This window comes from Muscardinus avellanarius, assembly GCF_963383645.1.
Source record: "Muscardinus avellanarius genome assembly, chromosome: 22".
Classification (NCBI taxonomy): domain Eukaryota; kingdom Metazoa; phylum Chordata; class Mammalia; order Rodentia; family Gliridae; genus Muscardinus; species Muscardinus avellanarius.
The window spans coordinates 15480185-15505045 of NC_137808.1; the positions used below are offsets into that span (position 1 = coordinate 15480185).

General features: G+C 50.3%; 1 protein-coding gene across 1 annotated transcript; it reads left to right on the forward strand.

Annotated features, from left to right (window-relative positions):
• Window positions 1-1130: 1130 nt before the first annotated feature.
• On the forward strand, window positions 1131-1883 carry PRR23E (PRR23 family member E; the record flags this gene model as incomplete). Its single annotated transcript, XM_080718234.1, has 1 exon — window positions 1131-1883. The coding sequence occupies one exon, from the start codon at window positions 1131-1133 to the stop codon at window positions 1881-1883; it is 753 nt and encodes a 250-aa protein (XP_080574360.1).
• Window positions 1884-24861: the final 22978 nt, after the last annotated feature.

The window sequence follows — 24861 nt, forward strand, 5'->3', positions numbered from 1 at the left end:
CAGCCACCGCAGACAGACAGACAGACAGCCACCGCAGACAGACAGACAGCTGCCGCAGACAGACAGACAGCCGCCGCAGACAGACAGACAGCCACCGCAGACAGACAGACAGCCGCCGCAGACAGACAGCCACCGCAGACAGACAGCCGCCGCAGACAGACAGACAGACAGCCACCGCAGACAGACAGACAGACAGCCACCGCAGACAGACAGACAGACAGCCGCCGCAGACAGACAGACAGCCGCCGCAGACAGACAGACAGACAGCCGCCGCAGACAGACAGCCACCGCAGACAGACAGACAGCCACCGCAGACAGACAGACAGACAGCCGCCGCAGACAGACAGCCACCGCAGACAGACAGACAGCCGCCGCAGACAGACAGCCACCGCAGACAGACAGACAGCCGCCGCAGACAGACAGCCACCGCAGACAGACAGACAGCCACCGCAGACAGTCACGCCTGTAAGTTTTGGTGAACTTTAGCTTGACAGGACGGGCTGGTCCTCTTGGGGTGTTGAGGGGCCATCTTGGTTGGAAGAGGGTTTGCAGGAATGCCCCTGGGTTCCATCCCCAGACCCACACACACACAAAAAAAAGTGTTCCTGGGTTCTATTCCAAATACCAAATAGATGATAGATAGATAGGTAGATGATAGACAGACAGACAGACAGACAGATATAGATGATAGAAATATAACATGTCGCCAGGCGTGGTGGCGCACGCTTGTCATCCCCGCGCTTGGGAGGCAGAGACAGGAGGATGGCGCGGGTTCGAAGCCAGCCGCGCGCGCTGGCTTAGGAGACCCTGTTTCCAAATAAAATATAAAATAGGTCTGGGAGTGTAGCCCGGAGATAGAAGGGCTTCCAGGAACCCCAGGACCACCAAAAAAAAAAAAAAAAAAAAGAAATATAACATGTCCTCCCAGGGCCCGCTACTAATTATCCCCATGGATAACGGCCCTCATCCTTCCCAAGGCTCTGGACTCGGCCCCTCCATCCTCTCTCCTCCATCCTCTCCTCCATCCTCTCCTCCCGGTCCCCACCGTGTTCCTGGTCTTCTAAACCTCTGTCTGTCCATCCCACAGAGCCGCGAAGCCATCCCTTCCGTCACCCGAAGAGACCGTCAAGATGGACGACGTTTTCAACTGGGAGGAAGAAGCCCTCAAGATGGTAGAGGAGAGCCCCACACAGGAGACGGCCTGCCCCGGCATGGCTGCCCGGTCCCCCTGGGGCTCCAGCGCCCCGGGCTCGGGTTACGGTCCCAACGCGGCCCTCTGGCTTGGGCCCGGGGGCTCCTACGCCCCCTACTCGTCCATGGCGCGCCCCCAAGCCTACCCAGCCCCTTGGACTTACACCTGGGCGCACTCGGGCGGCGAGCCCGGGACGGGTCACCTGCAGGCCGTGCCATCGATTTGGTCCTGGGATGGACCCAGCTCAGGGCCTGGCCTGGGGGGGCCCTGCCCGTCCTGGTGCGGTGCCACCCAGCGCCGGCCCGTCGGGGCCTCCGTGTCCCCCGCGTCCTCCGCCTGGCCCTCCCTGGCCGGGAGCCCTCCCCAGACAGGCCGGCAGACCCCACCCAAGGTGGGCTTCATGCCCGCGCCCGGCTTACAGGGGTGCCGGGCCCCCCTGCCAGAGTGGACAGCCCAGGTCAGCATCTGGAGCCTGTGGCCGCCCTCCAGCCCCGAGCTCTGCCCCCTGCCCCCGACCCCCGACGGGGACCCGGAGCCCAGGCCCCGGAGCCCCCAGCCGACCCCGGGGCCCCCCTGCAAGGCCCGCCGCAGCCTGTTTTCTTCCAGCCCCCTGTCCTCCCCTTCCTCGGATCCCACCCCCACCCCCTCCCCCAGCAAGGATGGCGGCAAATCCCCCACACCCATTAGCTAGCCATCCTGGACGGGAGGGAGGTCGAGGCAGGCTGTGGGGAGGCTGGCCCAGCGTGCGTGCAACTTAGCAACCATCTGCATTACAAACGAAATCCTGTACCACACGCACGCACAGATAACAGTAGCATCCTTTTTCTACTGTTTTTTTTTTTAATAACACTTTTTAAAATGACGTAATAAAAAAAGAAAATAAGATCTTTTGGTGCTGTCTACGTTTTTTGTTGTTGTTGTTGTTGTTTTTCAGTACTGGGGATGGGACCCAGGGGCATTCTATCTCCGAGCTCCACCCCCAGCCCTATTTTTTATTTCTTATTTGGAAACAGGGTCTGTCTCGCTGAGTTGCAGAGGGCCTCGCTAAGCGGAGGAGGCTGTCCTCGAACCGCGATCCTCCGGACTCGGCCTCCCGAATGCCGGGACGACAAGTTCGTGCTATTTCGGAGTCTGTGCATCTTCAGAAGCCGCACAGGCCGGGTCCTCGGCGCGGCCCCGGCGGGTGCTGTGCCTTTAAGAGGCGGGGCTTGGCGTTTGGTGCAGAAGGAGCCCCCTCCTGGCTTCACCTTCATCCCCGGGACATCTGAAGGACCGGGGGGGGGGGGGGGGGGGGGGGCGTGGAGGGCGGCTCCCCGGGGGAGGCCGGCACTTGGCTTTTGTGGTCCCCAAAGTCTTCAAAAGCTGTCAATCAGAAGCCCTGGGGGTGGGGGGGGTCCCCCGACAAGGAGCATGCGCAGTGCCTGGCTCCCTCCCCAGGGAAGCCTGGTCCTCACTACCCTCCGAGGCTCGCATCCCACCCGGCGGCTGCTGTGCTTTGCTTCCAACCTGGTACTTAAAAAAAAAAAAAACAAAAAAAACCTCAATCCGGCTCAGCGCAGTGGTGCTAGCCTGTCATTCCAGTATTTGGGAGGCTGAGCCTGGAGGAGACCCTGTTTCCAAATAAAAATATAAAAATATTTTATATTTTTATATGGGAGTGTAGCCCGGAGGTAGAAGGGCTTCCAGGAACCCCAGTGCCACCAAAACAACAACAACAACAACAACAACAACAACAACAACAACAAACAAAAACAAAAACAAAAAAGAATTAGCTTCGAGGGAAAGTGGTCCACCTCCCCAAGACCCAGGCAGAGGAAGCTGGGCGGTTCTACCTCCGAGCGACATCCCCAGACCTGTCCATTTTTTTATTTTTGAGACAGGGAGGGTCTCGCCAGGTTGCTGAAGCGGGGCTCGCCCCCAACCTATAATCCTCCTGCCTCAGTCTCCCGAATACTGGAGTTAAAGGATGTATGTACCACCCTGCCTCGCTATCTTCTCCATTTTTTTTTTCTTTTTTCTTTTTTGGTGGCCCTAGGGATTGAACTTATTGTCGCTCTGAGTTGCACGCTCAGCCCTGTTTTTGAAACGGGGTCTCACTGAGCTGCCGAGGGTCTCACTAAGTAGCGGAGGCTGGCCTAGAACCAACGATCCTCCCGTCTCGGCCTTCCCGAGACCTGGGATCGCAGGTGTGCGCCCGGGCGCCCAGCTTCCTTCTGCTCTTTAACTTGTCATTTTAAGCCTCACGGCTCTCCCCAGTTTTATGTCCTGCCCGGAGTTTTCCGAGATGTGTGTGTCCAGAGAAAGTCTTCCACGACGATGATCATTTTTCCAGCGTCTCCTGCGTTTTCGTTGCTTTTTGATTAACATAGTTTGAAGCCAATTATTTCTCCAGCGATTATCAGGTGCCGGGCACGGCCCTCGATGCGTTTCAAAGATGAACTCGTCTAGTCGATGTGAACGGGCCTAACAATAGGAGATGCGTTCGGAAAATTATACAGTAAGGGTTTTGAGAAAAAAAAATGCAATAAAAGATTATTGATTAACAAGGCAAATTGTTCATGATATATTAGGAAATGAAAAAAGGCAAGTTACCGTGCAGTTTGTACAAGCTGATTGCTTTAAAAAAATTTTTTTTTTTGTGTGTGTGTGTGTGTGTGGTGGAAAGAAATGTTATCTATGCATAAAAACCTTCTGGACGTGTGCAGACCCAAACAACAAGGTCGATGGTCTCTGAGAGAGAGAATTGTGGGGAATCATAATCTCACTGTTGATTGCAGCTTCTGTTTTTGATAACAAAGATCTATTAATTCAGTAATTAAAAGAAAACAATTTTTGTGGTACTGGGGATGGACCCCAGGGGCGTTCTATCTCCAAGCGACACCCCCAGTACTATTTGTGTTTTTTTTTTTTTTTTGCGGGTCTAGGGATCGAACCCAGAAGCATTTGACCTCTGAGCTACGCCCTCTCCCCAATTTTTTATTCTTTATTTTGAAACAGGGTCTCACAGTTGCGGAGGGCCTCGCTAAGCAGTTGAGGCTGTCCGCGAACCACGATCCTCCGGTCTCAGTCACCCGAATGCTGAGATTACAAGCACGCGCCACCACGCCCGGTTCCCAGTCCTATTTTTTAATCCTTTATTTATTTATTTTTTGAAACAAGGTCTCACTGAGTTGCGGAGGGCCTCACTAAGTAGCTGAGGCTGTGCGCGAACATGGATCCTCCTGTCTCAGCCTCCGAAATGCTGGGATTACAAGCGTGCGCTACCACACCCAGCTTAAAATAAATTATTATTATTATGGTACTAGGGGTTGAACCCAAGGGTGTTCTACCTCTGCGCTATACCCCAGGCCTATTTTTATTTTTTATTTTGAAACAGGACCTGCGATCCTCCTGTCTCAGCCTCCCAAACAAATCCTGGGATTACAGGTGGGTGCCACTCTGCCTGACTTGAAAAAAAATTATTTGATAAATATCCTGTTATCCATAATATGAAATGGAAGAATGGCAGATGAAATGGACTAAAAAGTCTATTTGATTAGCAATAAGGTGCTCACTGGGGAGGCTGAGACAAGAGGATCACAGGTTCAAAGCCAGCCTCAGTAATTTAATGAGGCTCTCAGAAACTTAGGGATACCCTTGTTTCCAAATAAAGAAATTAAATAGGTCTGGGGGTGTGGCCCGAGATAGAAAGCTCCAGGGTTTCATCCCCAGTAACCACAGAATAAGGACAAAAATAATAACGATGTGCTTAATAGGGATACGGAGAATAGAGATCTTTCCCAGCCTGGAGGTGCATGCCTGTAATCCCAGGATTTGGGAGGCTGAGACAGGAGGCTCACAGGCTCAATGTCAGTCTCGGCAATTTAGCGAGACTCTCGGCAACCTAGAGAGACCTCATTTCAAAATTTAAAAAATATTTTAAAAAGGATTGAGGGTGGAGCTGGGCGTGTAATCCCAGCACACTTGTAATCCCAGTACTTGGGAGGCTGAGACAGGAGGATTGCAGGTTTGAGGCCAGCCCCAGCTACTTAATGAGACTCATCAACTCAGTGAGACCCTGTTTCAAAATAAAGAATTAAAAATAGAGGCCGGGCGTGGTGGCGCACGCTGTTAATCCCCGCGCTTGGGAGGCGGAGACAGGAGGATCGGCGCGGGTTCGAATCCAGCCACGGAGGCTTAAGAGACCCTGTTTCCAAAAATAAAATAGGTCTGGGAGTGTAGCCCGGAGGTAGAAGGGCTTCCCCGAACCCCAGTACCACCAAAAGAAAAAAGAAAAGGACTGGGGTTGTAGCTCAGAGGTAGAATACCCCTAGGTTCCATCCCCAATCTGCAAAATAATAATAACAAAATAAATAAAAATAGATAATGAAAGTTAATTAGTTCACTTGGTTAATAACACTAAGGACCCTCTGGTTCCTTTATTTGGTCCTCCCAGGAGACCTGAGGTAGGCCTTCTCCCATATTTTTTTGGGGTGCTAGGGATTGAACTCAGAGGCGTTCTGCCTTTGCGCTACACCCCCAGTCCTATTTATTTTATTTTATTTTATTTTATTTTAATTTATTGATTTTATTTATTTATTTTAATTAATTAATTAATTTTATTTATTTATCTATTTATTTTTAATTAATTAATTTATTTATTTTTTTATTTTGAACCAGGGTCTTACTAAGTAGCCGAGGGCCCTGCCAAGTTGCTGAGGCTAGCCTCCAACCTGCGACCTCCTATCTCAGCCTCCCAAGTCCTGGGGATCCCAGGTATGTGCTTCTTACCGTCAGTACTGACATATTTTTTTCTTGCATGACGGAGCCAGATTCTCTTCTGGTTCCGTGAGTTCGGCTCTCAACTCACGGGAAAACAGCAAGAAGCCTTAGCGGCCCGGGATGGGCTTTCATCCCTCCCGACAGCGACCAGCTCTCCATTCCAATCGAGTACCGAACAATCCAACGCGATCCTCACACTGCCGGGCGTAGCGTGGAACTCCGCACACCCAAGAACTCTCTGTAAAAGACTGTTCATCCCTCAGATGCCGGCCACAGACGGTGGCCCGGGCCACCCGTGCTTCTCCGCCCGTGTGGCCACAGGCCCGGTGTTCCCAGGCTCAGTAATTTCCTAGGATGACTTGCTGCTGGTGGTGTGTTTATTTATTGGGGTGCTGGGGGCCGGCCCCAGGGGTATTCTACCTCCAAGCTACCCCCCCCCAGCTCTAGTTTATTTTTTCATGTCGAAACCGGGTCTCCCTAAGTTGCTCTGGGTCTTGCTTCAAACCTGCGATCCTAGGCCGGGCGTGGCGGCGCACGCTTGTCATCCCTGCACATGGGAGGCTGAGACAGGAGGATCGCGCAGGTTCGAGGCCAGCCTCAGCTACTGAGTGAGGCTCTCGGCAACTCAGTGAGACCCTGTTTCCAAATAAAATATAAAATAGGAGGATAGCCCGGAGGTAGAAAGCCCCGGTTTCTATCCCCAGTACCCACATATAAATAAATAAATAAATAAATAAATAAATAAATAAATAAGCCGGGCGTGGTGGCGCACACTTGTCATCCCAGCGCTTGGGAGGCTGAGACAGGAGGATCGCGCAGGTTCGAAGCCAGCCTCAGCTACTGAGTGAGGCTCTCGGCAACTTAGTGAGACCCTGTTTCCAAATAAAGTATAAAATCGGTCTGGGAGTGTAGCCCGGAGGTAGAAAAAAAAATTAGCACCGGGCGTGGTGGGCACGCTTGTCATCCCCGCGCTCGGGAGGCGGAGACAGGAGGATGGCGCAGGTTCCAAGCCAGCCGCGCTGGCTTAAGAGACCCTGTTTCCAAATAAAAATATAAAATAGGTCTGGGAGTGTAGCCCGGAGGTAGAAGGGTTTCCAGGAACCTCGGTACCACCAAAACAAACAAATAGACAAACAAATTAGCAAGTAAGGTAGAAAAAGGGGGCTCTATCTCTAACTGGGTGCCCTCCTAAGTAACACCCATAGGTCTTCACCCACCCGAAGCTCTCTGAACCCTATTACTTAGGGGCTTGTACAGAAGCCTCGTCACGTAGGAGTGATTGACTACCATCACTAGCCAGTAATTATCATAGCCCGGGCCCAGCGCCCAGGGCCAGGGATCTGGCTATTAACAATGCCCTGGTTTTCCTGGTGACCAGCCCCAGCCCAGTCAGTCATCCATGAACATAGGTGTCTGTGAGCATCTTAGGGGCAGAACATTCTCTGGTCCGTGGGGTCTGGGATCAGGGCCCGGGAGGTAGAATGCTCCTGGGTTCCATACCCGGTACCTTTGAGCTACGCCTCCAGCCCCATTTTACTTGTTTATTTATTTATTTACTTATTTATGGAAACAAGGTCTTGCTGAGTTGCTGAGAACCCCTAAGTTGCTGAGGCCGACCTCCAACCTGTGATCCTCCTGTCTCAGCCTCCCAAGTCCTGAAATGACAGGCGTGGGCCCCTGGGCCCCAGCCTGTTGGGTATTTCTGGGGTCAAGTAACAGGGGACCCCTGCCATACAGATACCGCAGGAATTCCGGGTTCCCTGACATAGCGGCCAGCTCCCAGCCCGACAGACCTGGCCAGGTGGGCTTCCCCCGGCCAGACCCCTGAGCCTGCCTCCTTTGCAAAAGGCCTGGCCTGTCTGAGCTTCGCTTTCCAGCCCAGAAAGCGGGGAGCAGCTGCTTGGCCCCCGGCCCTGGCCCTGCGGGTCTCGGGTTCCCGCCCAGGGCCTCACCGGCTCGGCTCCGAGCTCCCGCGGCCTCTCCCTGGGTTTCCGATTCACTCTCGGGCTCCGCCAGGGGGTGACTGACGACCCCGGCGAGGCAATTATTTTTAATGAACCTGACCATCCCGCAGGCAACGAGGCCTAGGGGCAAGAATAGAGACTGTCAGACATTCCTGGGCCAACGGGTCAGGAATTAATTTTTAATTTCTTATTTTTTTAATTTCTTATTTTTGGTTACTGGAGATGGAACCCAGGGGCATTCTGCCTCCGAGCTACACCTCCAGCCCTTTTTTTTTTTTTAATGTTTTATCTTAAGACAGCGCCTCCCTAAGTTGGTGAGAACCTCCTTAAGTTACAGAGGCTGGTCTCCAACCTGCAAGCCTCCCATCTCAGTCTCCCAAGTACTGGGACGGCAGGCGTGAGCCTGGTCTTGGGATCAGGGCCCATTGTCCACAACACTTCTTGCTGCCAGACTGCTGAAGGCCTTGGCCAGCAGCGTGTCTTCTCTGGAACCCAGTTTGCCAGTTGTCAAAGCCAGAATCTCAGCTGGACATAACGGCCCACACCTGCCATCCCAGGACTTGGGAGGCTGAGACGGGAAGACTGCGGGCGGGAAGCCAGCCTCAGCAACTTGGCGAGACCCTGGTCCCAAATACAAAATTAAGACGGGACTGGGTATGGAGCCCGATGGCAGGACAGCCTCGGGTTCAGTTCCCGGTACCAAAATAAAATACAATAAAAATCAAGCCAGGGAGGCAGGAAACAGAAGCGGCTCTTGCAGGAACCCTGGCTCCCAGCCGCGGACGCATCGCGGATCCGAGGAGATAATGGGTCTAAGATGCTGAGCGCCGTGCCAAGGTGGCGTTAAGTGTCCAATTAATGCTGGTTATTAATGTTCCTGTGAGGCACGCCGGCCTGCCCACTTCCCCGGGCGGACGCAGGGGCAGATGCCGGAGGATGCAGGGAGGTGGTACCCAGGGCGGGAGGAAGCCGGATTGCCCGCATCCTGGAGCTGGGAGTGATGCTCGGCGCCCTGGGGAACGGAGGCCGCCCTGGTGGGGATTGACATAGAAGACCAAACGGCCGTGGACGGCCACTGGTTATGGCCACCACCCTCCGTCCAGATGAGGGCACTGGGGACTAAAGAACGTGTAAGGTGCTGGCGGGCGCGGTCGGCAAGGGCGCAGGCGCAGACCCAGGAAAGCGGTTCACGGAGCACTGTGTCCCCATCACCTAGGGAGGTAGGGAGGAGACCACACTAGAGGCCGTGGCCTCTACCCCCACCCCGCTCACTGCCCCACCCCGCATCCCTCGACGTTACTTCTGTGGCTGCCGGGTTCTGAGTTGTTGAATACATACAGGTGCCCGTCTGAGATCCTGGCACCTGGGAGGAGGCTGAGTTTGGAGGCCCGGGTTCAAGGCCAGCCTCAGCAACTTGGCAAGACCGTGGGTGCTCTTCTGCATTTTATTTTTGGTACTGGGAACTGAAACCAAGGCTGCTCTACCATCGGGCTCCATACCCAGTCCTATCTTAATTTTGTATTTGGGAACAGGGTCTCGATACATTGCGGAGGCTGGCCTCAACCTGCGCTCCTCCTGCCTCAGCCTCCCAAGTACTGGGATTGCAGGCGTGTACCACCATGTCTGGTTTCCCATCAAGTCTTTATCAAGGACCTATAGTCTGTAGCGTTCAGTGATAGCAACAGAAAACACACGAAGCCGGGCGTGGCGGCGCACGCTTGTAATCCTAGAACTTGGGAGGCTGAGACAGGAGGATCGCACGGGTTCGAAGCCAGCCTCAGCTACTTAGCGAGGCTCTCGGCAACTCAGTGAGACCCTGTTTCCAAATAAAGTATAAAAATAGGTCTGAGAGTATAGCCCGGAGGTAGAAAGGCCCCTGGGTTCCGCCCCCAGTACCACACACACACACACAAAATAAAATAAATAAAAAGAAAACACACTAAAACAAATAAGATGATTTATTATTATGCACAAAAGATGATGTATACTATAAATCCAGGGAGCTGGGCGTGGTGGGCCACCCCTGTAATCCCAGTACTTGGGAGGCTGAGACAGGATCACAGGTTCAAGGACAGCCTCAGCAACCTAGCGAGCCCCTCAGCAACTGAGCCAGACCCTAGGTAGGTATAAAACCAAAGGGGCTGGAGGTGTGGCATTTAGTTAGAAACAACAACAATAAAAGCCCAGCGGGGTGGGAAGAGGGCTCTGGAAGCCCCCACTGCTGGTCAGAATGCAACGTGTCCTTAGAACACAGGGACCCCCCAAAACATGGGGGCCGCGTCCCCAGCTCTGGAGACCACAGCCCTCGGGGGCCTCCCTGCTCTTCCTGGGGGTCCAGCTGTCCCTGCGAGTCCGAATGCAGAGAAGGTCTCGGCCCCTCCTGGAAATGGTCGTTCTAGCGGCTGCGCCCTCTCGCCCGCCGGCCAGCCGGCCAGCCTGCCCAGCGCGGCCTCTTCCCCGGAGCCGGCCCGTGAGACGCATTCACTGGGGTCGTAGACTTCCTGGGTTTCACAAAAGCGATCAGCTTGGCGGGTCGGCCTGGCGCTGCGGGGGGCTGCGCCCCTTCCTCAGGCTCTGGCTGGTCCAGTTGTCCAGCTGGAGCTGCAGAGGGAAGCCAGGACTCAGAAGCAGCAGAGGCCGGTCCAGGAGGCTCGAGGGGCTGGAGCGCAGAAGGGTGGCCCGGGAGGGCGCCCCGCTCACACAGAAAACCGAGCCGGCAGGTGGCGCTTGCCTGGCATCCAGCACTGGGGAGGCTGAGACAGGAGGATGGCAGTTTCGAGGACAGCCTCAGCAACCCAGCAAGACCCTGTTTCAAGAAAAAAGGGCTCAGGGGTAGACTGTCCTGTGCCTGGGTTCAATTCCAGTACCAAGAGAAGAAAAAGAAAAGAAGAAAAATCTTGGATGTGGTAGGTATCTCTCAAGCCTGCAAAGATTTAAATATTCCGGGTGCTCAGCACCCTAAAGATTTTGGAAAACCTTTAGGTACTAGCTGTCAATTTTAATGCTGTGGGGCCGGACGTGGGGGCGCGCGCTTGTAATCCCAGCATCCGGGAGGCTGAGACCTGGAGGATCGCGGTTCGCGGACAGCCTCAGCTACTTAGCGAGGCCCTCCGCAACTCAGTGAGACCCGGTTTCAAAATAAAGAATTAAAAATAGGGCTGGGGGTGTAGCTCAGAGGTAGAATGCCCCTGGGTTCCATCCCTAGACCCCGAAAAATAAATAAATAAATAAATAAAATAAAAAGACTAAAAATTAGGGCTGGAGGTGTAGCTCGGAGGTACAATCCCCTGGGTTCTATCCCTGGTACTGCAAAAACAAACAAACAAATAAATGTAATGCCCTCCAGAAAAAATGCCAGGGCCAGGATCCTGGGCTTAATCTTACAGAAAGAGAGGACAGAGAGCCGGGCGTGGTGGCACACCCTTGTAATCCCAGCATTTGGGAGCCTGAGACAGGATGATCCGGGTTCGCGGCCAGCCTCAGCTTCTTAGTGAGGCCCTCTGCAACTCAATGAGACCCTGTTTCAAAAGAAAGAAGCCGGGCGTGAAGGCGCACGCTTGTAATCCCAGCATTCGGGAGGCTGAGACCCGAGGATCGCGGTTCGAGGACAGCCTCAGCTACTTAGTGAGGCCCTCTGCTACTCATGAGACCCTGTTTCAAAATAAAGAATAAAAAATCGGGCTGGGGCAGAGCTCGGAGGTAGAATGCCTCTGGCTTCAATCCCCAAATAGCTAAGACAAGTGAATAATAATAATAATAATAATAATAATAATAAATAATAATACTGACCTGCAACCCCAGTATATGTACAATGAATATTATTGTATATGTATAATGAATATTATTGTACATATACTGGGCTTGCAGCTCAGAGTTGGAATGTCCCATATTCAGCCTCTAGTACTTAAAAAAAAAAAGAAAAAGAAAAAAAGAAAGAAGATGGAAAGACAGACAGACAGAGACAAAGGAGACAGGCATCTGTCCGTACCTTGATCAGTCGTGGAGTCAAGTCACTTTTGAGGAGGTGGTCCCTCCATGAAGAGTCTGCAGGAGATGACGCCAGCTTAGTTGGGGGGCCAAAGCCACACACTTATTTCCCAAGTCCAGGCAGCCACCCCGTCTCTGCTCGGCCCCCCTGGTAGCTGACCGGGGCTTCCCAGGCACCCAGCTCGGGCACACGGCTAGAACTAAGGGTGTTGTTGCAAGGAGTGGGTAAGGCCAGGAGGTAGAGGTTCCCTTGTGTGCGTATGGTGCTTGGGAGCCTGGCTAAGGCATGGAAAAGGGAAGGGCACTGCCTGGAGCGGGAAGGTGGGATGGCCAGAGTAGAGCGTGTGTGGGCTGCGAGGTTAAGGGCTAATTACTGCTTGTGTGGGAAGGGAGGGGAGATGCGCCAGACTCTGGTCTGGAAGCAATCTGTCAGGTTCCAGACTCCAGAGGAGGCTGTACACGTGTTCAGCACCAAGTGCTAGGTTTGGAAGGGGAGACCCCACCTCCCCCAAGCGGGGACAGACAAGAGACGGACTTAACGTTTCTTTTTTTTTTCTTTCTTTGTTCGTGGTACTGGAGATGGAACCCAGGGGCATTCTACCTCTGAGCTACACCCCCAGCCCTGTTTAATTTAATTATTTTGGTTGTTGTCATTTGTCCTGGAGATGGAGCCCAGGGACATTCTTCCTCCAAGCTACACCCCCAGCCCTGTTTTTTATTCTTTATTTTGAAACAGGGTATCACTGAGTTGCAGAGGGAAAGATATCAGAATGGTATCTTTACCAAAGAATTAAAAAAAAAAAGGCTGGGCATTGTGGTGCACGCTTATAATCCCAGCATTTGAGAGGCTGAGATAGGATCACAGGTTTGAGGATGTTAAGTTTTTTAGGCACAATAAAAAAGGTGAGAGAGACAGGTGCGCCAAAAAGAATTTTAATACAGTCTTCTCTCGGGGGTTAGAGCTGGACCACTCCTGAAGACCTCCGAGCTCCTCTGACACCGGAAAGGAAATGCCCTTCCTTTTAAAGTTTACGTCCTGTGGGTGGGGTTACGCATGGAAACTCCGCCCCCTCACGATATCGCCCAGTAGAGTCTCCTCCTGTTCTAAGGTCCCACCCTGTAGGACCCAACCTGTCATCCCGGCCTTTTGGTGATAATGGGCGGAGATTCGAATCTTAAACTACTTCCTGCTGTCAAGGAGTGTCGTAAGGGGGCCCCTCGGCCGGGAGAGGTCGGGTCCTCCAGAAGTGGGCAGGTGGGAGTATGGCTGCGGCGTGAGTCGGAGGTTTCCCTGGACAGCTTGGTGATGTGCGCTCGAGGAGACTTTAGCAGAGAAAAGTGAAGCTCTGTAGGCCCCAAGACTGTGCAAGAGAATTTGTCATGGGATTGTTGTAATGGAGCCCTTTTTAGCCGGGTAAGATGGTGCCAGTTGGGGTCCCCCGGCAGCGTGGCTGCGGTAGGTGGGGTGAGGATCACTGTGAAGGGCCCCGTCCACCATAGTTGGAGATGTTTTGGGTGAAGCGACTTGAGGAGGACTTGGTCCCCTGGCTTAAGGGCCTTGACTGCCGGGTGTGGAGCGGCTTCTTCAGTCCCGGGTTGGGGAAGATACCAGTCAGCGTGTTCCCTAAGAAGGTGCCTGAGAAACGACAAGTAAGGAGGATAGGAAGCCAAAGGAGGGGTCAGAAGGGAGAGCGTGATTAAGCAGGTCAACCAAATCTATTGGAAGGGGAGGTGTGGCTTTCCGGTCCTCAACTCTAGCTGCAGCCCTTAAAATTATATTAGAGGAAACAGAAGCCATGGGGAAATTAAATGAGAGTTCAGCCCCAATTTTGGTTAAAAAGTCTCTACCTAAAAGAGGGGTACAACATGAAGGGATAATCAGGAATGGATGGCTAACCATAAAGGTCTCTAAATGGCATAAAAGGGGGCCTGTAGTACGCGGGCAAGAGAGCATGCCGTCAATCCCCTGAACCTCGATTTGGGAAGGGAAACTGGGTCCTGAGAAGGAAGGAGGACGGAGTAGGTAGCTGCTGTATCGATCAAGAAGGAGATTGGATTACCCGCTACCTGGAGAGTTACCCTGGGCTCGGCTTGAAGGCAGAGCATCATGTGATATTTCTTTTTTATTCCCTCACCCCTGTCATTATAATCCCAGTGGGGATCCTCAGAAGGAACCTGTGTGATCCTCCTGTCTCAGCCTCCCAAGTACTGGGATCACAAGTACCGTCTGGAGAAATGTTACTTTTGTTTTTAGCAAAATATAGTAAATTTTTTTTACAACATTCTTCAATTTTTTCGATAAATATTTTTTCTTACCAGCAAAAGAGAGTAAATTCTCCTAGAAAAATCTTCAAAGTTTTTGGTAAATGTTACTTTCACACATTTTACTATTTTCCGTCCCTATGCAAATGAGATCTTTTCCAATGATACTGGTAACCACCGAAATGTTATGTTGTACAGAAAAATCTATTCACTTGAGTAAAATTGTCTTGTATTCAGACTGAAGCCTCTTAATTAATTCCAGCTTTTTTTTTTTCTTTGATACTCCTGGGAAACACAGATAGATAAACATATCATTTGCAAATAATTACAATTTTGTTTCTTTGCTTATAAGAATTACACCTCTTATTTATGGTTCATCTGTAATTGAAGCAGCTAGAAATCACAGGAAAACATCAAATAAGAATGAAAGAAACGAGGTCTACACTTAATTCCTAATTTCTATCAGGCTTGTCTGATGGCTGCTAATTTGAAGTTGAGTTTTTAGACTGGATTAAAAAAAAAAAAAGAATCCTCCCCCATACCCCATTTCTCTTAGGGAATTAAGTAAGTCACACGATCAGGCACTGACAGGGAGACTGTCCACATTTTTCTCTTGGGAAAATGTTTCACAAGATATTGGTAGAAAAAAAAAAACAACTCAAGATCTCAAATGTCATCTAGTTCTCCGTCCTGTAAGGATCCTCGTGTGTACGGCTACCGTCTTTATCTGAAATGTCCCTCAAAGCCTGGTGTGTTAAGGGCCGGCTGCCGGCGTGTGGTGCCATCAGGAAGGGGGGAACCTGTACAAGGTGGGGCTGGCACACGCCTGTCGTCCCAGCACTTGGGAGGCTGGGACAGGAGGCCTTTGAGGCCAGCCTCGGCAACTCAGCAGGACCCTGTTTTGAAACGCAAACTAAAATAGAGCCGGGGTGTAGCTTAGAGGTAGAATGCCCCCTGGGTTCAATCCCCAGTACCAAAGAAACAAAAATAAAATAAAATATAAAATTAAATTAAATTAAATTAAATTAAAGAGGCCCCAGAGAACTCTCCAGCTCTCTCCCCACCACACGAGGACACCGTAGAAAATCAAGGCGCATCAGACCCAGCAGGTGCGGCTCGGAAGACCGTCCCGGGCGGAATCCAGCAGTGCTGGGCCGGCTCCTGAACTCCAGCTCCCGGAACCGGGAGAGAGGCGTTTCTGTGGCTGAAAAGCTGCCCGGCCTCTGGCGTTCTGTTATAGTACGACGACGGCGCGCCCCTGCGAGGGGCTTCAGCAACTTTTTTTTTTTTTTTGCGGGTTTGAGGATGGAACCCAGGGGTATTCGACTTCCAAGCTACACCCGTGCCCTATTTTTTATTCTTTATTTTGAAACCGGGCCTCACTGAGTTGCAGAGGGCCTCGCTAAGTAGCCGAGGCTGTCCGCGAACCGCGATCCTCTGGTGTCAGCCTCCAGAATGCTGGGATCACGAGCGTGCGCCACCGCGCCCGGCTTCTAGCCCTATTTTTTCTTTTCTTTCTTTCTTTCTTTCTTTCTTTCTTTCTTTCTTTCTTTCTTTCTTTCTTTCTATTCTTTCTTTTTTTTTAGCACTGGGGATGGAACCCAGGGGCATTTGACCTCTGAGATACACCCCCAGCCCTATTTTTTTATTCTTTATTTTGAAACAGGGTCTCACTGAGTTGCAGAGGGCCTCACTAAGTAGCTGAGGCTGGCCTCGAACCATGATCCTCTGGTCTCAGCCTCCCAAATGCTGGGATCACAAGCGTGCGCCACCACGCCCCTCTCTCTCTCTCTCTCTCTCTCTCTCTCACTCTCTCTCTCTCTCTCTCTCTCTCCCTGTCTCTCTGTCTCTCTCTCGGCGGCTAGAAGACTTCGCCCTGGACCCACCTGTAACATTTTTAAGTGTGCGATGTCTATTTTCACCTGCACACTGGACGCCCCTCTGCGGATCTCAGGAGCCAGGGGCCGGGATAACACTCGTCTTTTCCTTTGTTTTCTCATAATGCTAGTGCATTCTTGGGGACTGACATGCTTTTCTGTAAAGAAACCAGTTTGTAAAGATCCTATTATTAAATGCGCGAGTTTCGAGGCAGGTGCGGGCGCCGGCCAATCTCCTCTCCCGAGAACAGAGATTGTTGCTGAGGAGAAATCACCAGCCAGGGCTGCATCGCCGGGGACGGAAAGAAAATCAATAGAGGCTGGCCAACAAAAATGATAAATCCAAGCCAAACAAAGGAAGAAATAACTCCCCTCCCTATCCGCAGCGAGGGAGCCTGCCAGACGTTAATAGTGCCAAGAATTCGCTGTTCTTCCGAAGTTTAGGGAGAGGAAGAACCACCCATCAAAACTCCGGAGCCGTCTCGGAAGGGCGGTCTTGTTTCTGAATAAATGTTATCATTTCTGATTGTTAGTGTGTCTATCGTTCTGCTTCATCTATGGTCTATTCGGATCCATTGTATCTTTTTTTCCCCCTTCATTCGGATCCATTGTATCTTTTTTTTCCCCTTTTATGAAATCGGAGCTGGGCCTGGCGGCACATGCCTGTAATCCCAGTACTTGGGAGGCTGAGACAGGAGGATCGCAGATTGGAGGCTAGCTTCAGAAATTTAGTGAGCCTCTCATCAATTTAGACATTCTTTTAAAAACAGACAAACAACAAGAAGGTTGGAGGTGTGGCTCAGAGATACGGTGTCCCTTGGGTTCAATCCCTATTATTAAAAATTTTTTAAAATAATCCAATTTTTTAATATTCCAAATAAACCTGCCCAGAGACAGACGTGTTACACGTGTAAGACCTAGAGATGTCCGTGGTGTGTTTTCTTAACTAGGGCGTGTGCACCCGCCTCCCTCTCCCTCTCCTGGTCCTCGATTTACTGTATTCGATAAGGTAGAGCCGGGCGCGGTGGCGCGCACCTGTCATCCCGTTATTTGAGAAGCCGAGGCAGGAGGGTCGCAGGTTCGAGGCCGGCCTCGGCAACTCGGCGAGACCCAGTCTCAAAATAAAAAGGGCCGGGGTGTCGCTCAGAGGTAGGACGCCCTTGAGTTCAATCCCCAGGACAAAAAGAAAAAGGAAATAAAGAAATGGAAGGAAGGGAGGGGAGGGAGAAGGAAGGAAGGAAAGAAGGAAGGAAAATACTTCTGGAAACAAAGTAGTAAGCCCGGATCATGGAGAAAGGGGAAGTCTAATTGCCTCAGTGACACGTAAGGCGACCCTGTCAATAATCCAAAAGGTCCCATCGGAGAAGAGCCGGGGGCCAGATGGCTTCTGCTAAACATTTAAAGGAAGATTAATGCCAATCCTCAAACTCTTCCAAAAAAAATTAAAGAGGAGGGAACCCTTCCAGACTCATGGCGTGAGGCCAGCACTACGCCCGTGCCAAAGCCGGATTAGGGCCCTGTAAGAAAAGAAAGAGAAGGCCGGGGCGTGGGGCGCACACCCCTCACCTCGGTCTTTGGGAGGCTGAGACGAGAGGCTCTCCGGACGGAGGCCGGCCTCGGCAACTCGGCGAAAACCTCGGCGAGCTAGTGAGACTGTGTTTCAGAACGGACGCCCGGACAGACCTGGGGCTTGGACGGTGCAGAGGTCATCAGCCCTATTTTCTTCTTAAATTTTGAAACAGAGTCCCACGAGGTGGCCGAGGGTGTCGCCAAGTTGCCGAGGCCGGCCTCACCTAATGGGGAGCTTTATGTCGCCCCGTAAAACGGGAAGGGCTCCCGTTTTCCGTCAGAGAGATACGAGGGAAAATAAAACGAAGTCAAAATCACATCATTAAACCCTCATTTGATGGCGCTACCTGGCGGAGTTCGGAGCCCGAGGTCCTCTCCCCGCTCCCTCCCTGCTTAAAAAAAGAGAGGTCGGCGCAGATCAGGAAGGCGCTAAACACCCAGGTCCGAATCGAGCCGTCCTCCTCGAGGCCATTAGGAGGAGCAAAACTCAATTTGTAGGAAAATGACTTTCCGTAGTTGTTACTGGGGATTGGACCCAAGGGCGTTCTACCGCTAAGCTACGCCCCAGCCCTTTTTAATTTATTTATTTTGCAGTACTGGGGATTGAACCCAGGGGCGTTCTACCTCCCAGCAACGTGCCCAGCCCTTGTTTTATTTTATTTTATTTTTATTCTGAAACCACGTCTTGCCGACTTGCAGAGGGACTTGCTGAATGGCCGAGGCTGGCCTCCGATCTGTGGTCCTCCTGTCTCTGCCTCCCAAGTGCTGGGATTACAGGAGTGCGCCACCATGCCCGGCTTGATAGAAATTTTTAATTTCCACAGGCCTCAAACTATCGCCCCCCAGCCATTCTGCCTAAAAGCCCGGGAGGATGAGAAACAGCACTGATTGCCGGGTGTGGTGGCACGCGCCTGTCATCCCGGTACTTGGGAGGCTGAGACAGGAGGATTGCAGGTTCTAGGCCAGCCTCGGCCACTTAGCGAGACCCTCACAATTTAGCAAGACACTTTTTCCAAATTAAAAAAAAAATAGCCGGGCGTGGTGGACACGCTTGTCATCCCCACCCTTGGGAGGCAGAGACAGGAGGATCGCGCAGGTTCGAAGCCAGCCGCGCGCGCTGGCTTAGGAGACCCTGTTTCCAAATAAAAAATGTAAAAATAGGTCTGGGAGTGTAGCCCGGAGGTAGAAGGGCTTCCAGGAACCCCAGTACCACCAAAAAAAAAAAAAAAAAAGAAAAAGAAAAAGAAAAAAAAATAGAAGCCGGGCGTGGTGGCGCACGCTTATAATCCCAGGACTCGGGAGGCCGAGACCGGAGGATCGCGGTTCGCTGACAGCCTCAGTTACTTACTTAGCGAGGCCCTTTGCAACCCGGTGAGCCCCTGTTTCAAAATAAAGAATAAAAGCCGGGCGCGGTGGGCACGCTCGTCATCCCCGCGCTGGGGAGGCGGAGACAGGAGGATGGCGCGGGTTCGAAGCCAGCCGAGCGCGCTGGCTTAGGAGACCCTGTTTCCAAATTTTAAAAATATATAAAATGGGTCTGGGAGTGTAGCCCCGAGGTAGAAGGACTTCCAGGAACCCCAGTACCACCACCAAAAAAAAAAAAAAAAAAAAAAACAAATAAACAAAATAAAGAATTAAAAAAAAAAATAGGGCCGGGGGTGTCGCTCAGAAGCGGAACACCCCTGGCCTCCATTCCTAGTACCACAAAGGGAAAAAAAAAATTTAGAAAGAGCACTGATTTTGGAGTCTGACTCGGCTGCAGGGGAGGTCGGCCCCAACGTGTCCTCGCCCCTTAATTCCGGGCCGAGGACTCGCCTGTCCCTCCCCAGTTAGTTACAGAAGTCATCGCGCAGGGCCCCGTGCTGTCAAGATGGCTGATACAGCTCCCAGCCAAAGCCCGGTCCAGAAAATCCAGGCTCGTTCTCAGACTCCATCTTCTCCGGCAGCTCTTCTCCCTTCCAGAGCCGACGCCGCCAGCTGGAACGCACATTCAAAACACCGTCTGCGCCCCAGGCCTGTCTCTGCCGCCATGGCTGCCTGGGCCCGAGGACGGCCCCGGTGCCTTCTGCCTCCGGCCCGGCCGGGTCTCGGGCGCCCAGGTCGCCCTGCTGGGATCCCCGGGCGGTTCCTGGGTTCCATGCGCTGGGACAGGCGTGGTGGCGGGGGCCAGGGGTGTGGGCTCTTTAAGAGGCCCATCCTCCCAGGACGCGGGAGCCTGGGACAGGAGGATCGCGGGTTCGAGGCCAGCCCGGACAACTTAGAGAGCCCCTCAGCGACCCAGCGGGACTGGGTTTCCAAGTGGAAAATTAAAATTAAATAAAAATAAAAATAAAAATAAAAAGGGCTGGCGGTGGAGCTCAGAGGTGGAATGTCCCTGGGTGCAGTCCCCAGTACCACAGACATACACATTTCTAATAATTTCATTTCTATTTATTTACTTGCTTATTTATTTATCGTGGTACTGCAGGCGGTGGAACCCAGGGGCTTTCTACCTCCGGGCTATCCTCTCAGACCTATTTTTTCTATTTTATTTGGAAACAGGGTCGCGCTAAGTCACCAAGGCTGGCTTCGAACCTGCGCCATCCTCCCACCTCGGCCTCCAGCCCCGGGGGGCCCAGGCGTGCCACGCCACGGGGCTCAGATGCCAACTCTGTGCCCCCCGGGGAAGCCGCGGGGACGGGAGACGAGTCTCGGGCCTTGGCAGCTGAACTCGAATCACATCTAATTCTGCCATCGGTTTAACCCGTCTGCAAAAGAGCTGGGATTTGCTCCGCGCGGTTGCGGCGGGGACGGAAAGACACACGATGCCAGCGGCCGGGGATGGCTGAGCGGGAAGCCGGGGGTCAGGGAAAAGCTGCTCGAGCCAATTGGTGGTGCCCATTACCGCTGCCATGGCAACGGACCAGCGAGCCCCCCCCCAGCTCCAGGCAGCAGCCAGGCCAGGCGGACACTCGCTGTCCAGCCGCCACCACTGGGCCAGCTCTCCTACGGTCTAGCGAGGCCCTTTTCCAAATAAGAAATAAAATCAATCTGCGGGCACAGCTCAGGAGTGGAATGCCTCCGGGTTCAATTCCCAGTACCATGAAAATAAAGAAATCAAGGTCAAGAAATATAAAAAAGGCTGGAGTGTAACTTGGAGGTAGAATGCCTTCGGTATCATCTCTAGAACAAAAAAAAATCTCTTTATTATTATTCTTATTACTATATTACTGGGAATGGTACCCAGTACTATTATTATTATTATTATTATTATTATTATTATTATTATATATTACTGGGAATGGTACCCAGTACTATTATTATTATTATTATTATTATTATTATTATTATTATATATTACTGGGAATGGTACCCAGTACTATTATTATTATTATTATTATTATTATTATTATTATATATTACTGGGAATGGTACCCAGTACCATTATTATTATTATATTATTATTATATTATATTATTATCATTATTATTATATATTACTGGGAATGGTACCCAGTATTATTATTATTATTATTATTATTATTATTATTATTATATATTACTGGGAATGGTACCCAGTATTATTATTATTATTATTATTATTATTATATATTACTGAGAATGGTACCCAGTACCATTATTATTATTATTATTATTATTATTATTATTATTATTATTATATATTACTGAGAATGGTACCCAGTACCATTATTATTATTATTATTATTATTATTATTATTATTATTATATATTACTGGGAATGGTACCCAGTGTATTCAACCTCCAAGCTATACCTCCAGCTCCATTTTTTAAATTTTTATTTAATTTTTTTTATTTTTTGCGGTACTGGGGATGGAACCCAGGGGCGTTCTACCTCTGAGCTACACCCCCAGCCCTACTTTTTATTCTTTATTTTGCAACAGGGTCTCACTGAGTCGCGGAGGGCCTCGCTAAGTAGCTGAGGCCGGCCTCGAACCGCGATCCTCCGGTCTCAGCCTCCAAAATGCTGGGATGACGAGCGCGCGCCGCCACGCCCGGCTCAACATCTCTTTTTTATATATATACATACACAGCTAAACATACACACACACAAAAAGAGGCTTATTCTCAATAGCAATTGAAAATATAAGATGCTTAGTAAAAGGAGTTAAGAAAAGGCCTTCCATGAAGAAAACCATAGAATTGACGAAGAGACACAAAGTAAGAAAGAATCGTTGGAGAATCATCGCTGCCTACTGTACAGAAAGACTTGTAAAGATGTCCCTCCATTTCTAATTGAATTTTTTTGACAAAAAAAAACCTCAACTGAACTTGACAAAAGTATTCAAAATACGAACAGACACATCAATGAAAGAGAACAAGGAAGGATCCAGAAATAGTCCCACGGATACACGCGTGTCTTCACAGCTGATAAAAAACGGCAGGAAATTGAGGAAGCGGTAGATTGTTTAATAAACGGATAAGTGCGTAACCATTTGGAAAAAAAAAAAAAAGCTGAATCTCTACTTGACTAAAAAAAAAAAAAATAAATTCCGAAAGCATTAAAATTCAAAAATGAATCTAAAAATGTAATAGGGAAAAAAAAAAAACGTGGGTGAATTTTTTTTTTTTTTTTAAATCTTGGTACGAGAAAAGTCTTTCTAAGCGTGACACAAAACCCAGAAGCCGGAATAGGAAAAGACTGACAGCTTTTGACTGTCGGTCAAAAAGTGTTAAGACTTCAGTTCGGCAAAATACCCATTTGCAAAAAGATTAAGGGACCCTCGAGGCGGAGAAAAATTATTCGCCATCCCGAAGCCCTGATATACAAGATGCACTCAGGAATCGTGGGAGAAAAAGTGATGGCGCCAAAGAAGGGCCGGCCAGGGATGGGCGGCCAATTGGTCAAAAACGTCCAAATGTTTTCCCATCGTGACGGCCGCAAAGAAGCCCGATTTCACTGTGAATGGGGGAGAAGAGAATTAAATTAGCAAAACGTTACATTCCCCGGCTCTGCGGGCGAAGCCATGTCAGGAAGAGAATGGCCGCTCCTGGTGCCGGAGCCCGGCCGGAGGTTTAAGCAAAGACCACGTTCCCGTCCCCTGCGTGCTGACAACTGGGGTCACTGCGACTTGCTGAGCTTTGTTCCTCTCTCTCTTTCTTTTATTTTTCTTTCTTTCTTTTATTTTTCTTTCTTTCTTTCCTTTTCTTTTTCTTTCTTTCTTTTTCTTTCTTTCTACTTCCTTCCTTTCTTTCTTTCTTTTCTTTTCTTTCTTTCTTCTTTTTGTACCGAGTATAGAACCCAGGAGCATTGTACCTCTGAGCTACACCAATAGCCCCTATTTTTTATTTTTTATTATTATTATTATTTATTATTATTATTATTATTATTATTATTATTATTATTTTGGTGGTACTGGGGTTCCTGGAAGCCCTTCTACCTCCGGGCTACACTCCCAGACCTATTTTATATTTTTATTTTTATTTTATTTATTTATTATTATTATTATTATTATTATTTTATTTATTTTTTTTTTTGGTGGTACTGGGGTTCCTGGAAGCCCTGCTACCTCCAGGCTACACTCCCACGGGCTACACTCCCAGACCTATTTATTTATTTATTTATTTATTTATTTATTTATTTATTTTGGTGGTACTGGGGTTCCTGGAAGCCCTTCTACCTCCGGGCTACACTCCCAGACCTATTTTATTTTTTTATTTTTATTTTTTATTTATTATTATTATTATTTTTTTTTTTTTGGTGGTACTGGGGTTCCTGGAAGCACTTCTACCTCCGGGCTACACTCCCAGACCCATTTTATTTTTTTATTTTTATTTTTCTATTTATTATTATTATTATTTTTATTATTATTATTATTATTATTATTATTATTATTATTGGTGGTACTGGGGTTCCTGGAAGCCCTTCTACCTCCGGGCTACACTCCCAGACCCATTTTATTTTTTTATTTTTATTTTTCTATTTATTATTATTATTATTTTTATTATTATTATTATTTTTTTTTGTGGTACTGGGGTTCCTGGAAGCCCTTCTACCTCTGGGCTACACTCCCAGACTTATTTTTACATTTTTATTTGGAAACAGGGTCTCCTAAGCCAGTGCACGCGGCTGGCTTCGAACCTGCGCCATCCTCCTGTCTCCGCCTCCCAAGCGCGGGGATGACGAGCGTGCCCACCGCGCCCGGCCACCTGAGGCTTTCTTTAAAAATTGCTTATGGAGCCTGGCGCGGTGGCGGCGCACGCTCGTCATCCCAGAACATGGGAGGCTGAGACCGGAGGATCGCGGTTCGCGGCCAGCCTCGGCTACTGAGCGAGGCCCTCTGCCACTCAGTGAGACCCGGTTTCAAAATAAAGAATAAAAAATAGGGCTGGGGGTGGAGCTCGGAGGTAGATGCCCCTGGGCTCCATCCTTAGTACCGCAAAAATAAAAAATTGCTTTTGCTGGAGCGGGGTGGCAGTCCCCTGGCATCCCCGGTCCTTGGGAGGCGGAGACAGGAGGATGGCGCGGGTTCGAAGCCAGCCTCGGCTACATAGTGAGGCTCTCGGCAACTTAGCGAGACCCTGTTTCCAAATAAAGTATAAAATGGGGCTGGGAGTGTAGCCCGGAGGTAGAAAAGCCCCTGGGTTCCACCCCCAGGACCACAAAAACAAAAACTAACAAGCAAAAATTAAAAAAAAGGACTGACTGGGGGTATAACTCAGAGGTAGAATGTCCCTGGGTTCGACCCCCAGTAGCAATAAGTAAGTAAATAAATAAATAAAGCCATCACAGGTTCAAGGCCGGCCTCGGCCACTTAGCAAGACCGGCAAAAATCAGAGGCCAGAGTGGGTTCCGGTGGGAGCAGGGAGGGCCCGGGGCCCTAAAAGAGGCGCCCGCGAGGCGCGGGGCGATGGTGCCTCTCGGGGCCTTGAGTGTGGGGTCCCTGCCCGCCTGTGTGCGTTTGTTAAAACCTCGGCAACTGTGCTTTAAAAAGAGAATTCGCGCCGGGCGTGGTGGCGCACGCTCGTCATCCCAGCATTCGGGAGGCCGAGACCGGAGGATCGCGGTTCGGGGACAGCCTCGGCTACTTAGCGAGGCCCTCGGCAACTCAGTGAGACCCGGTTTCAAAATAAAGAATAAAAAATCGGACAGGGGGTGTAGCTCCGAGGTCAAATGCCCCTGGGTTCCATCCCCAGACCCGCAAAATAAATAAATAAATAAATAAATAAATAAATAAAAATATATAATAAGATGGCCAAGCGCGCGTCACTCGGAGGTCTGAGTTCAGTTA